At 37.4% G+C, this 13650-nt stretch overlaps 1 protein-coding gene across 1 annotated transcript in view; it reads left to right on the top strand.

The window, feature by feature from the left end:
• The window catches only part of LAMA2 (laminin subunit alpha 2), a 472574-nt gene that overhangs the window by 373216 nt on the left and 85708 nt on the right, over positions 1-13650 (top strand). The window contains exon 41 of the mRNA XM_044917544.1: positions 5998-6100. Coding sequence (XP_044773479.1) covers positions 5998-6100 — 103 coding nt within the window. The remainder of the gene's footprint in view (positions 1-5997; positions 6101-13650) is intronic.

Raw genomic sequence — 13650 nt, 5'->3', positions numbered from 1 at the left:
CGAATCACCAGCCCTTACATGTATTCCTGCATATTATTGGAACCATTTTCTTTGTTAAAAAAATTTTTAAACTTAAAATCATTTAAGTTATGTAATATCTTTGCAGAGTATCTCCTTTAGAGATACGCGAGACTTATATTCTAAAATAAATTATTTCATAAAGAGGGAGCAATGGAATAAGTCATAAACCATGCTGATGAATCTTCAATTACTTCTCTAACAAATAAAAACAAAAGCAAAAAGAAATATTCTACATCTGTCCTTAGAGACAACTCTTTGAATGAATTCAGAAATTCTGTCTCTAATAAAGAAATTATTGAGGACCATTTAGAAAAGTAATAAAAGTATAATATAGAAGGTAATATAAACAATAGCTTTTATAATTCTTTTTTTTAAGATTTTATTTACTTATTTGACAGAGAGAGAGAGCGAGCACAAGCGGGGGGAGCGGCAGACAGAGGGAGAGGGAGAAGCAGGCTCCCTGCTGAGCAGGGAGCCCGATGCGGGGCTTGATACCACCCAGGACTCTGAGATCATGACCTGAGCCGAAGGCAGACGCTTAACCAACTGAGCCACCCAGGCACCTCTAAAAAATAGCTTTTAAATTTGTTTCTTAAATAATAAATCACTGGGAGAGAGGTATACCACCCTGATAAGCTTAACTTCAGGTCTCATATTCACATCTTCTTCTCCTAATAGAGCTTCCTCTGACAACAAAACACTGCCAGGTTTCCATGCTCCATTACGGTAGTAAACATTTTCTTTATAAGGGATTGTTTTTTTGTTCTCTACTACAGTTCCAGTGGGGAAGGCAGACTGTCTCCATCTTTGGATAATCAGAGCTTACTTTGGTGCTTGAGACAGCTAAAAACTTTTTTTGGGTAAATCAGTCAATTCCTTCATCAATGACATGGTACTTTAACAAGAGTTACTATGAATATTTAACAAATAGTAAGAAGGAGAATACTAACATGTATTAAAAGTCAATTAAATGCTAAGCCCTCTATAAAATCTTTGTAGACTTTATCATTTCATTTTTTCCTGTATCTTTCCTTCTCTAAAAATGTCTTAGATTATCTCATATTTTTCATAAATAATCATTAATAAAAACATACAGCAGCCTACATATAATATTGTGTATGATATATTTTCATAAACATTTTTATATAATTTATATATACACATATACACACAAAAGAACTTATTATTTATAAAAATACAATCTCTAAAAAGCAAGAAACAACATATCTTGCAACTCTAAGAACCTCATTTGTATTTCCCATATGCCGTAGACACAGCTCAGAAACTCAGATGCAATGCTTATGAATATGTATGAAGTATAATTAGCTTGGAAAATGCTGCTTCATCACCTGTCCTGATATTGTTGATGTGCTTCAGTGACTTACTAAGCAATGTTGGAAAAGGAACTCTCCAAATTCCAATGAGTTGAAACAGTTCCGTTCATCCATAACATGTTAGTAGTTTTCATTCTGTTATCATATGAAAGGCAGGTCTTTTAAACCTGGGTTGTGGATATACTGTTTATGACTGACAGATGTATGTCATCAGCCCTTTACTTTAGTATTTTGGAGTGCTTCTTGAAACATTGAAAACCTGTCTATCCCTCTACATCCCTTGAACACAAACCTCTCATTTCCACTGCCCTTGCCTGAGGTTACAACTCTTTTTTCTCTAGGCTATATTATGACAATAACTGATTGGTGTCTCCTTTTTCTGCCACATACCTGCCCAGTTCATCTTCCTGGACTAAAACTCTGACCATACACTCTTACTCAGAAGCTTTCAACGGCTCCATGTTGCTTATTGCCCAGTGTTTTTAGCCTGACATTCAAGCTTTCCAGAAACTGACTCTAACCTACCTAACAGCCTTAGTTCTTCATACTGCCCTTCATAAATTCTACAGTCCTTTGCAACTGAAATACTTGTTCTGTTCTCCGCACATCAAAATTTCCTGCCTCCTTAGGGCACCTGTGTGGCTCAGTCAGTTGAGCATCCAACTCTTGATTTCAGCTCGGTTCATGATCTCAGGGTCCTGGGATTGAGTCCCACGTCAGGCTCCACACTCGGCGGGGAGTCTGCTTGAGGATTCTGTCCCTCTCTCTTTGCCCCTCCCCCCACTCGTGCTCTCTCGCTCTGTCTCTCAAATAAATAATAAATAAATCTTTTAAAAAAAATTTCTTGCATCCTTGCCTTTCCTTCCCTTACCTGAGCAAGGAATGGTTGACTAAAAATCCAGGAAGAAATCATCAGCTTCCTGAAAAGCAGGAAAGACAAGATGCTTGGGAGCAAAAGAGGGGTGACATTCATAAGTGCAAGAAGATAGGAAATTAGCAGCAGGGAAGTCTATCAGCAGATGGACTTTGGTTAGGGCTCAGTCATGTTGTTGGATAAAGATGCCAAGGTCCAATGAAAGATCAATAAGTTGATAATCAGACTAATCAGAAAAAAATCAATATCCAATATTCAATATCAGGAATAAAAGAGGTAAAATCAGTACAACTTCTGCAGACAATAAAGGATTTAAAAAAAGAAAATTATTAATGACCTTATCCCAGAAATTCAACAATTTGAATGAAATGGACAGATTCTTTGAAAATTACCAACTACCCAAACTCACAAATAACTAACTTGAATGTCCATTAAAGAATTGAATTTGTACTTAAAAACCTTTGTACACACACACACACACACACACACACACCCACACACACCCACACACAAATTCAGCCCCAAATGATTTCACTGGTGAATTCCATGAAACATTTAAGGAAGAAGTAATAAATTCTTCAGAGAATTGAAGAGAAGAAAATATGTCCCACCCCATTCTATGAGGCCAGTATCATTCTAATACAAACCAAAGACATTATGAAAGAAAATTTTAAATCAACATCCCTCATAAACATAGATGTGAAAATTCTTGGCAAAGTCATTACAAATCAAATCTAACCATTTATTAAGATAAGCTACAAACTAGGGGAATATATTTGCAAATTACTTCTCTGATAAAGGATTTGTATCCAAATTATGCACAAATATCTTTCAAAATTCAGTAACAACAAACAACCCAATAAAAAATTGGGCAAAAGATTTAAACAGGTGGAAAATAAGCACATGAAAAGGTGCTCAAGATTATTTGTCACAAGGAAAATGCAAATTAAAACCAAAATGATAGACACACCTATTAGCATGTCTAAATTAAAAAGACCGACTACATCAAGTACTAGCAAGGATGTAGGCAAACATAATTCTCATACACTACTGGTGGGAATTTAAAGTAGCACAAATAATTTGGAAAACAAGTTGGTAGTTTCTTAAAAAGTTAAACATACTACTATATCATCTAGCCACTCCACTTCTAGGTATTCACTCCAGGAGAAAATGAAGGCTTATGTGTATCTAAAGATTTATACACAAATGCACCTACAACTCAATTTACAATGGTCAATGCTGGAGATGACCCAAATGTCCATCAGGAGGTGAATGAATAGATTGGGGCATATCTATTTAATTAAAAAAGGATCACATATAGTTACAAGCACAATGTGGACAAAGGTTGAAATAATTATGCTGAGTGAAAAAAGCCAGACAAAAAAGAGAACAAACTAGATGAGCCCATTTATATAAGATTTTGTAAAATACAAATTAATAGTGATGGAAAGAGGAGCAGTGTTTGTGTAGAGATGCAAGGAAGGGTGGAAGGGAGAAATTAAAAAGAAATGAATAGTCCTCTACCTTAATTGTCGTGATGGTTTCATGGGTGTCTATATGTCAAAACTTACCACATTGTAAATTTTAAATATGGGAAGTTTACTTATGTCTCAGTAAAACTGTTGAAAAGTGTAAAAAGGCAGACAAAAAGTGAATACTGGTCACCATTGTCCATAGTCCCTCAATTTCCCCAGCTCAAACTTTAGCCTCTTTCCATGTTGTCTGACCTTTCTCCCTCTTTTCTTCTCACTTCATTTCATTATTTCTTCCTTGCAGCAAATCAACTTTCTCTCCCTCCTTTATCCACAGACTTACTTTGCATATCCAAGATAAGCTTTAAAATTGTGGTTGTTAAATGCTTGCCAGATTATATTTTTCTAGAAAGACATTCACATTTCAAGGCTGTGGGAAAAGCTGTTTTCCTTCCTTCCTTCCTCCCTCCCTCTCCCCCCTTCCTTCCTTCCTTCCTTCCTTCCTTCCTTCCTTCCTCCCTTCCTCCCTTCCTCCCTTCCTCCCTTCCTCCCTCCCTTCCTCCCTCCCTTCCTCCCTTCCTCCCTTCCTCCCTTTCCCATCTTTGCCTAATTTCATCTAGTACTCTGAGTGACCCATATCATCAGGGTAACTCAAGATCGTCAATACCAACATTAGTTATTTTACTACAATGATATTAGCATCTACTGAAACCTACTTTATCCCTATCCAAATTGATTTGGACTCCTGAGCTTTAAATTTCTTTCTCTACTTGATTGCTTCTCCTTCCTCATTGTCAGACAGATTGTCAGCTATCACTTCTGCTGCTTTCACGTGCCTATTTAGAGAATCTTCATTCTTCTTTCTTTGTAATTTCCTTCCTCTCATCTGTTTTGATCCAGAAAACTTATAACCAAGGGAGTAAGAATGGCATGTAAATTTGGAACAGATGTACAACCTGAGTAGCTAACTAAGGCTTGTTTTTTTTTTTAAGTAAGGTACACTGGATTTGTGCCGCTTATACCGATGCTCTTTCCCCCCCCCTTTTTTTTTTGAGATATATGACACTATGTGATGTTAGTGTATCTAATTTCCAAGGGAAACTGTAGGACTAAAAATTTCTGTATTCTCAGTTGAAGAAACTGTCCATTTTCCATAGAATAATTTTCTGGATTTGTCAGCTCTTTTTGCAAGTGCTAGCTACATATGCATAATGTCCCTTTTTATTTATGTAGATGTATCCAATATGTCCTTTTGTAGATATCTTAGTATTACATCATCAATCTGTTCTGTGAACAGTAGAGCTGTTAGTATAAGACCTGAAAATAAATTTTACCACAATAGTCACAAATTCTATGATCTTGCCTAGTTAATGCTCAAATAATGTGACTGGTTTAAAAAAAAAAAAAGTGACAGAGGCATTGCTGGTATCATTTGGAGTGTTATGTCTGGGATAACCTGAATTCAGCTTTATAACTTCAACAGTAAGTTTAGCATTCTCTGGCTCTTCTTGCACCTGAAATACTTTTCCAATTTAAACTTTACACTAAGATCCTGTTTAATTTATCTCTTGGTATAAATGCATTGCGTGATGATTGCTGAGGAGCAAACACTATTAAAATGGATCCCTAGACATTAAGTTAAATGATCCCATTCCCATATCATTCTTCTATCTTTGTGTCATCTTTTTTAATCCAAGCCTCAACAAATACATCTTTGCTAGGAGGTGACTGTAGCTCAGAGATTGTTATTTAGAAGATTTTGTTTTGCTGTAGTGCTTGGAGACGTGTTTTCAAAAGGAGCAGTGTTTTTCCTCATTTGAAGGGGATAGGAACTGCTCCCCCACTTATCACACAACTCAAGTAAAATGTGCTTAGGGATAAAGTCAGTAGATGTGTTCAGTCCTTAATTTGCTCAACAATTCTATAGCATTCAATACTGACCAATTATGTCCTTGCAACACTGCCAACCATCATGCTTTGAGTCACTTCTGCATCTCTTGGTTTCTATAATATCATGCTCTCCTGGTTTCTCTTTGCCCTCTAGAATCTCAGTTATCTTGCCAGTGCCTACCCCTTAAATGTTAAGATTCCTAAGGTTTCTGTTCTAGTTGTTCTCCTCTCCCAACAAACAGTCTCCTGACTTTAATTGCCAGTATGTGCTGATAATTTATAATTATATGTCTGTAGCCCAGAATGCTTTCCTGAAAGTAAGCTCTGTACACCAGCTGCCCGCCAGATATGTCTACTCCATAATTCTGTGGGTTTTGATATGTGACACTTCTTCTTCTGTCCACAGGCAACAGGTCCTCAGGGTTCACTAAAGGAAGGTGCCAAAGGCTCTCTTCAGAAAAGCTTTGGGATTCTTAATGAAGCCAAGAAGTTAGCAAATGCCGTAAAAGGTTAGTGTGACCTCTCTTTGTTATTATTTTCAGGCTAATTGTAGTTCTATTTGGTAGGATATTTTATTACACTATTGGAAAAGTGGAATTGTTTCACTAGAGTTTTTATGATGGTTTTTATTATTGGGATTTAATGCAAGTAAACTATTTCACCAGTTTTATGACATTTTGTCATCACATCTCATTTTGCATTGGGTAATATTTCATAATTTTCAGACCTAATTTATATAACATCATTTCACTTATATCTAAAGTACAGTGACTTTTAAATTAAAGTATAACAAGTTTTTAAGAGTACCAAACCCCACTTGTTTTGGCTTCAGAAATGACAGTCACAAAGGAATGAGTTAGGCAGATGTAGTATAAATGTCCTTATGAAATTTTCAATTTGTTAGTGGTCACATTTCCTGAAAAGTTTTCACACTTTTTAAATACATTTTTTCTTGTATTTTCTTCCTAATTCAATCATCAAAGTGTATAAAATATCTACTCTAATCCATTAGGGGTTTTGCATTAAAAATGTATTACTCAATATAGCTGCTCTCTAGGTAAGCTATTATATTTATTATTTCATTCAAATATCTCCTGTTTCTCTCTGCAGCCTCATTCCTTGCCATTTTCTGGCTTGCATCCATCTCCCCAACTTCCTGAAATATTCATGGTCCTTCCAAAACATACTACTATTCCAAGCCTCCGTATTTCAGAGTGTTAATCCTTCCTTTTGGAATGCCTCTCCATCTTTCATTCTTTTTCGTATAATTACCTTTTACCAGACAGACCTTCAAGATGAAGCTCAGATGTCATCTTCCCCAGGAACCTCGACACCCCATCTGAACCACATGCCCCTTCTCACTGCGTACCTTTCTCATAGACTTGTCAAACTGCAACCTTGTACTTCGAGTCCATCTTCTTGAGGACGGACACGGGGTCTTTTTAGTGTTGTTTTTCTAGTGTGTAATATCACAGGGACTAGTCAAATCAGGAAATAAGCATATTTTTGAGAAGAACAGAATGGTATTGGTCTTTACTAACCTTAGAAAGAGAAGAGGTTTTATAAGCATTTATATTTGTCATGCTTTAACTAATTGTCCGTGGTCTCTAATAGAGGCTGATAGGAGATTACAACTTCTGGTGTCCGTGTGATGGTATTTTGATAGCAAAATGTTTGGACTGTGTGTCACAGGTGAAAAAAAAAAAAAACCCTGTATACATGATTTTGTGCAGGAGCTTGCTCTTATTCTAACCTGAAGAGTAACTATAGAGTCAAAACCTATTTTCCTCTTAGGCAAGTTGAGTTGATCTCATTACTTTGTGGCCACTCCTTCCCATCCAGTGCCTTTGTCCAGTGCTAGGAAGGATTAAGGTGAGGTGAGTGAGGTTAGGTCATGCAAGTGTAGGGTCAGGTCCTGTATTATTTAAAAGTTTAATATTTTGTTCATCATTGATCTTTTTTGAATCCATTTTAATCTTTTTAAATACTGCATTAAAATATTTTTGGTTACTGAGTGTTTTGGTGTCCCTTTAAATTTTATACCTGAGGTGAATGCCTGAGTCATCTCCCCTCACCCCCTGCTCTGCCCTCACCTCTATTTCCCCCCAAATACTGGCATTATAAAAAGAAAGAAAGAAAAGAAATCTGAAGACAAGGCAGTAGAAAGGGTTAGGAGACAGAAATGTTCATTAGTTTAAATGTCTTTTTTTGTACTTCAGGTAGTACATTATTTAAAGTAATGAAAACCCACAAACTACTCAAGTAATAATTTCTCCAAAAATCCAAGCCAAGGCTCTGACGGAGATGGGAATGTTTTCTTGCTACATTATGACATTCCCCTGATTTGTGGCCAATTACACAAGTAATAAAATGGCTGTTAATCAGGGAAATGCCATATATTACCACCAGGAACTGCTGAAATAGGCCCTACAGAGCAAAACTCTTGACAGCAGCTATTAAAATAGAGATTTAGTCATTTCCCTTTCTCTGGTGCCTGGAGTTAGAAGGAATAAAAATGGTGAGGCCAGTCTACCCTCCATATTTCTAATTTGTTACTTGGTTCAATTCAGTATAATCCGGTGAGTTCATGCTTTAGTCACGAATGACTTAGTGCTGCTCCCTGCCATTTTTATGCTGTCCTTGCCTTGAGGGAGTCTGAACTTGCCAGGAGCAATTTGTTTTGCTTTTTAATTTTTGAATATACATTTGTTAAAAGTCAATTTGCCCTTGTACGCATTTGAAATTTGAAACCAGTCTACACTGCACTGATTGAATGTCTACGGAGGTAAAAATCATGTCCTTGATAGATACGGAACTTGGGACAAATTGATGATCGAGAGAGTTAGAAGATGAATTAATACCAGCAGGTGAATTAATGCTCCTTTGCAGATTGACAAGAGAGTTTGTCAATCAAATGGCCAGTTGAGGTTCTCAGAGAATGTGTACAAGGCAAGGAATGAAGCAGAGGATGGTATATTAGAAGCCTGAGAATACTAAGACTTTACAATTATATACTTTATCTTATACAGAGTAACTTCTCAATATTATTTACTTCTTAATTTATCCCTAATTTTTGTCTTTGCCCAAGTAAGTGAAATCATTCAATTACTAAGGAGCAAATAGATAACATTTCTGTAAACTGGATGACACTCCTATGAAATAAAAAGGTCAATTCCCAAACCCAAAAATACTGACTCAGTAAACTGCATGACACATGGTACTGTCCAGCACAAAGAACAGTACCAAAATTATTCCACACATTATCTTTTATCAAATTAATCAATGCTTTTCTTCTATATTATGATCCTCCAAACACTCAGGCTTTCAGTCTAGACAAGTGTATCAGAAAGGTTCTGCCTTCATGAATGTAATACAGTTTCATTGACTAACCTGGTGAGATTCTGTTATTATTTTAGATTAGAAAAAAAAAGAATAAACAGGAATACTGTAGTGCTGTTAAACCAAAGTATGATGTAGGATTTAAATTTTGTCCAAAGCCTTCTTTTATTATTAAAGATATACTCCTTTTGACTTCACTTACTACCATTTGCCAGAATCAGTTTTTCTGAAGATAGACATGTGAAGGACAAACAAAATCTGTTCCATGGACAAAAAACAACGTTGGACTAAATGGATGAAATCAAGCTTGGATCCCCTAGCTGACCGTAGTGTGGAGAACAATACCGTCTTTTCCCAGAGATATTGACGCTTCCTCATACAGGGCTGTAGTTCCTCCTTTGGAGTGTGAATAAAGAAAATCAAGATAATAAAGCCAGGTTGGCGTCGGTTGAGGAGTTAAAATGAAAAGTAACAAAGTAGTGGCAGACATGGAAAGGGAGAACCTATTGGGCCAGACAGTACTTGTCTGGTTCTTCTCAAGTGCTTTTAGAATACCTTGCTGGCCAGAACACAATGAGCCTGCAGGCCCACAGTCGGGCTTCAGAGCTTGTCCTAGCAGAACTGTAAGCGGGTTTCAACGTCTGGCCATTTTGGTTTCTTGTTACGCTTGCTGAAGAGAGGATTCGCCTCGCCTCTATTCTGGTTTCTTTTTTTTTTTTTCTTTTTCTCTTTTTTTTAAAGATTTTATTTATTTATTTGACAGAGAGAATGAGAGAGCACAAGCAGGGGGAACAGTAGAGGGAGAGGGAGAAGCAGGCTCCATGCCAAGCAGGGAGCCCCATGCGGGGCTCGATCCCAGGACCCTGAGATCATGACCTGAGCCGAAGGCAGACACTCAACCATCTGAGCCACCCAGGTGCCCCTCTATTCTGGTTTCTTAAGTCTTTGGAGATCCTGCCACAACACAAGCCCCCCTTCCCTACTCTCCTTAGACTTTTCACTATGAGCCTCTCTCTAGCGGGAGGAAGAGCACATTCAGTGGCAGCCGACGGTTACTGAGGGCCGGTCAAGCACTGTGCCCGTGATGAACAAGACTGAATTTGGCCCTTTGAGAGCAGGACAAGGTTTCTCCGTAACATGCCTCCCTATAAACCTGCCGACCGAGCGATCTCAGAGGTCCCCATGCGTGGTCACTCTAGTGCACTCTGGGCAGAAGAGGCAGTAAGAGACAGGACACATCCCAAACTTGTGACAGCAACTGGAGAAAGGGAAGCGTGGGAGTAAAGTCATGAAAGAGGGCTAGAAATACAAAAAAGTGGCAAAACTGGGCATAGCGACCTCATCGAGTCAATTGACAGGAGGCTGGGGACAGGACTCCGGTTCTCACTTTCACCCGGCTTCCTTCCTTATGCAGCTGTCCTTCCTTCTGCAAGGCCCCAGGTTCCTGCCCTGGGTCGTGGGGTTGACTTAAGGGACAGACTCTTTGGAAATTTTAAGATTTAGAAATATTAAGCAGGCAAAGGACTAGATAGGTGAGTGAAAAATTATAGTAAAGTGACTTGAGGGAAACTGTACCTCTTATGTTCTTAAAATATCCAAAGATGATAATACATAGTATAATACAATACAATTGAAAATTATGTAAAGCAATCACATATTATGTAATTTGGTAAATTTGGCCACCTCTCATATGTAAAACAAAATCATTTGAAGAAACACCAACAATCTGAATGCACCCCATTTGTATAGTGGGACCAACACTTTAGGCCACATTAGTCTGTCTCCAAAGCTGATGCTTTTACCTGCTGCTGGGCAAAAACACTGGGCTTCTGCCATAGTCCAGAAGGTGGCACAGTGACATTCATGATCCTAACAAATGCTTGATCAATGAATAAGTGGACGAATACCCAAGTGTAGCCAAAATCTCTCATTATCAGGAAGGTCACAATCAAGATATTTTACGTGACCTCATGCCGATCCCTTGCCTATTTCAAACATTCTGCTTCAGAACTACACAGAGAAACGCTGCAGAGATTAACCTGTTCTCTTAACCAACTGAGCCACCCAGGCGCCCCTAGATGAGTTTCAATAGTCAAAGAGAACATTTCAGTAAAATCTATAAAAAGCATTCTTATATTTAGTTGAAACCTGTTTCAACATCATTGAAAACTGGTAAATACACCAGGGCAATCATCAAGCCAATGTGAATTAGTTATCATTTACTGCCAGTCATGAATCCAGTACTTTCTCATACACATCCACAGATTTATTTCTCATATCAGTCATATGAAGGAAGGCGCTATCCTCGTTTTATACACATAGAAAGGGAAAAAAGAAATGGCATTTGAACCCACCTCATCTTCCACTTCTCAGTCATTGCACTGCACCGCATTTTTAATGACAAGAATTTTGTACAAGAAGACATTATTGATGATGAAAGAAGTAACATAACAGCTTTATTTTGAGATATTACATAACATAGCTCAAAGTTATCAGTTCTAATTTAACTAAACTGTCATTCATATTCAGCCCGGCATCAGGAACATGGTAAATGAGTAAATGTGTACTCTGAGTGGCAGTGACTTACAAATTTGGTGAGTTTCATTTTGAATATGTCTACCCTATACAGTCAGTGGACAGGCAACAAAAGGAACCGATATCACCAGGAAGGTTCACAGTCGACCCTTACCGCTCTGCTGCTTTCTCTCACTGTATGAGCTCTGTGCCTGCCAAACCCACTGACATTTGTGTTCTAATGTGTGAGGACAGGATGGGAAAGGGAGAACCAAAGTGGAAAAAGCATGTGTGTGTAGCCTTTGAGGTTTGGTGGGTGTGATATCTAGAGAGAAGATAAAGAGAAGGTCTTAACTACAGCTACGGGGTATGAGAGCTGAAGAAGTGAGAGGAAATCCTATAAAATATCGCTATGAATTATAAATCGGATCCTTCTCTTGTTCTCCAAAATTTACAACTAAAGGATCAGGTTGGATGTTCTTTAACTATTAATAATTCTGTTTCTTTGGTCATGTTACAGTTCAAACGAGGTCAAATGCAATCTTCCTTATATGTCAGCTATAGATAAACTGTGCCTCATATCTCTTTTCATTTAAAGCCAACCCTGGAGGGCTTCTTTTCCGAGATTTTCATTGCTATGGTTTCGCAGGTTTTCCATTTTGAAATCTGCAGTACTTTTCTGTACACAGCTTCTACCCATCTAATTCTATTGACAAAGCTATAAAGTGTTTAGATTTGGTTTTAAGGAATTCCAGAAACTACTTCAGAAAAAATTATCAGAGTGTAGGAGAGGATCCATCAAGAAGGAATCTGAATCAAATAGGTGAAACATAGAAATCAGAATGGGGTCAGAATATTCACATTCTGACCTCCGAGTACAGAAAGCAGAGGATCAAAATTACTGCTTTGGAACTTGAGAAATAGCAGCAACAATGTTCTTCGGATCAATCTCTCTTCTGAATAATTAGCCTGACTGTTCAGCCAGTATTTGCTATTCGAATGCATAAAATAGTATAAACCAAGTGATGCCCTTGAAATTAATGGTTCTTTCACTGTATGTGAAGATCTTGCTTGTCAGAACATTTTGAGTGCTTCATTATTTAAAAAATCAAATCCAATCAAGAAGCTAAGAAACAAAATTTGTACTGTTCCATTTCCTTAATTGATGAAGACTTCCAAGGTAATATCGAAAGAACAGCCCTTTATTCTCAAGGAATTCATATGGCGATCACAGTCATAATCAGACCAGCTTTCTCTCTGAAAGTAGACTTTCAATAACCTATCCAAAGATTTTATTTTAGTACAAACAGTGAAAATAACAGAAGTATTAAAACAAAGATGAATCATGATTGACAGAGGAAAAAATCTAATTACTTAGAAAGTATATTTTGAGGTACTGGAATTGAAAATAATAACATCTTAGTGACTAAAATGGACATATTGATGTTTTCGAACTGTGCTTCGCTAGGATATTTTATGCTTTGTTTTTCAATGATGTCAGATCTTTGGCTTGGAACTTAAAGGCAGACGTGTTAAACTGTAGTATGTCCTTGCATTACTGTTGTATAACAGTGGTTTAATCTGTCTGCCTATAAAAGCCTTATGTGAAATGAAGTGGCTCATTAATTAATATGTTCAATCCTCTTTTTCACAGCCAGAGTACTGATAGTTAAGAATCCTTCATCTTCCTTTCCCTTTGCTCTTCTCCCCGGATGAAGGCCAGTAAAGGGCAGGGATCCTTCTCTAGCTGACAGGGGCCCGCTCAGTTCCCCTGAGAAGTCAGGTCTGCTGCCTTAACGAGGGATCTGCATACAAGCAATACATACAAGCAAAACATACAAGTAATTGAGGACTCTGCCTTTTATTTACGTTTTGCGTTTCTGTAGAGCTAATTTAAACGATCAGCCTGCATCTCCCCAGGAAACAAATATTATGGCAAAATAAACTATGTAAAATATTTTTTAAATAAATGATCTGCTTTATCCAGTCAGGAAAGGTTAAAAGTATTATAGGAAGCACAGGGTTTTATATCGTTCATTTATTGAATTCCACTTGTCACTAATAAATAGTGTTTAAAAAAAAAAAAGGCAGATTTGGTCTTAAGATACATTTGCAGTTTGATGTGTACCTAAGCAAAATTTCTAAACTTCTGTTCTTCTATCAGCAGATTGGATCTTTGTTTTCTTTCCCCTAAAAGATTTTATAA

This window comes from Neomonachus schauinslandi, chromosome 8 (assembly GCF_002201575.2).
Source record: "Neomonachus schauinslandi chromosome 8, ASM220157v2, whole genome shotgun sequence".
Taxonomy (NCBI): Eukaryota; Metazoa; Chordata; class Mammalia; order Carnivora; family Phocidae; genus Neomonachus; species Neomonachus schauinslandi.
Note: the sequence above shows the minus strand (reverse complement) of the source record. Positions and strands in the feature narration are given on the sequence as shown.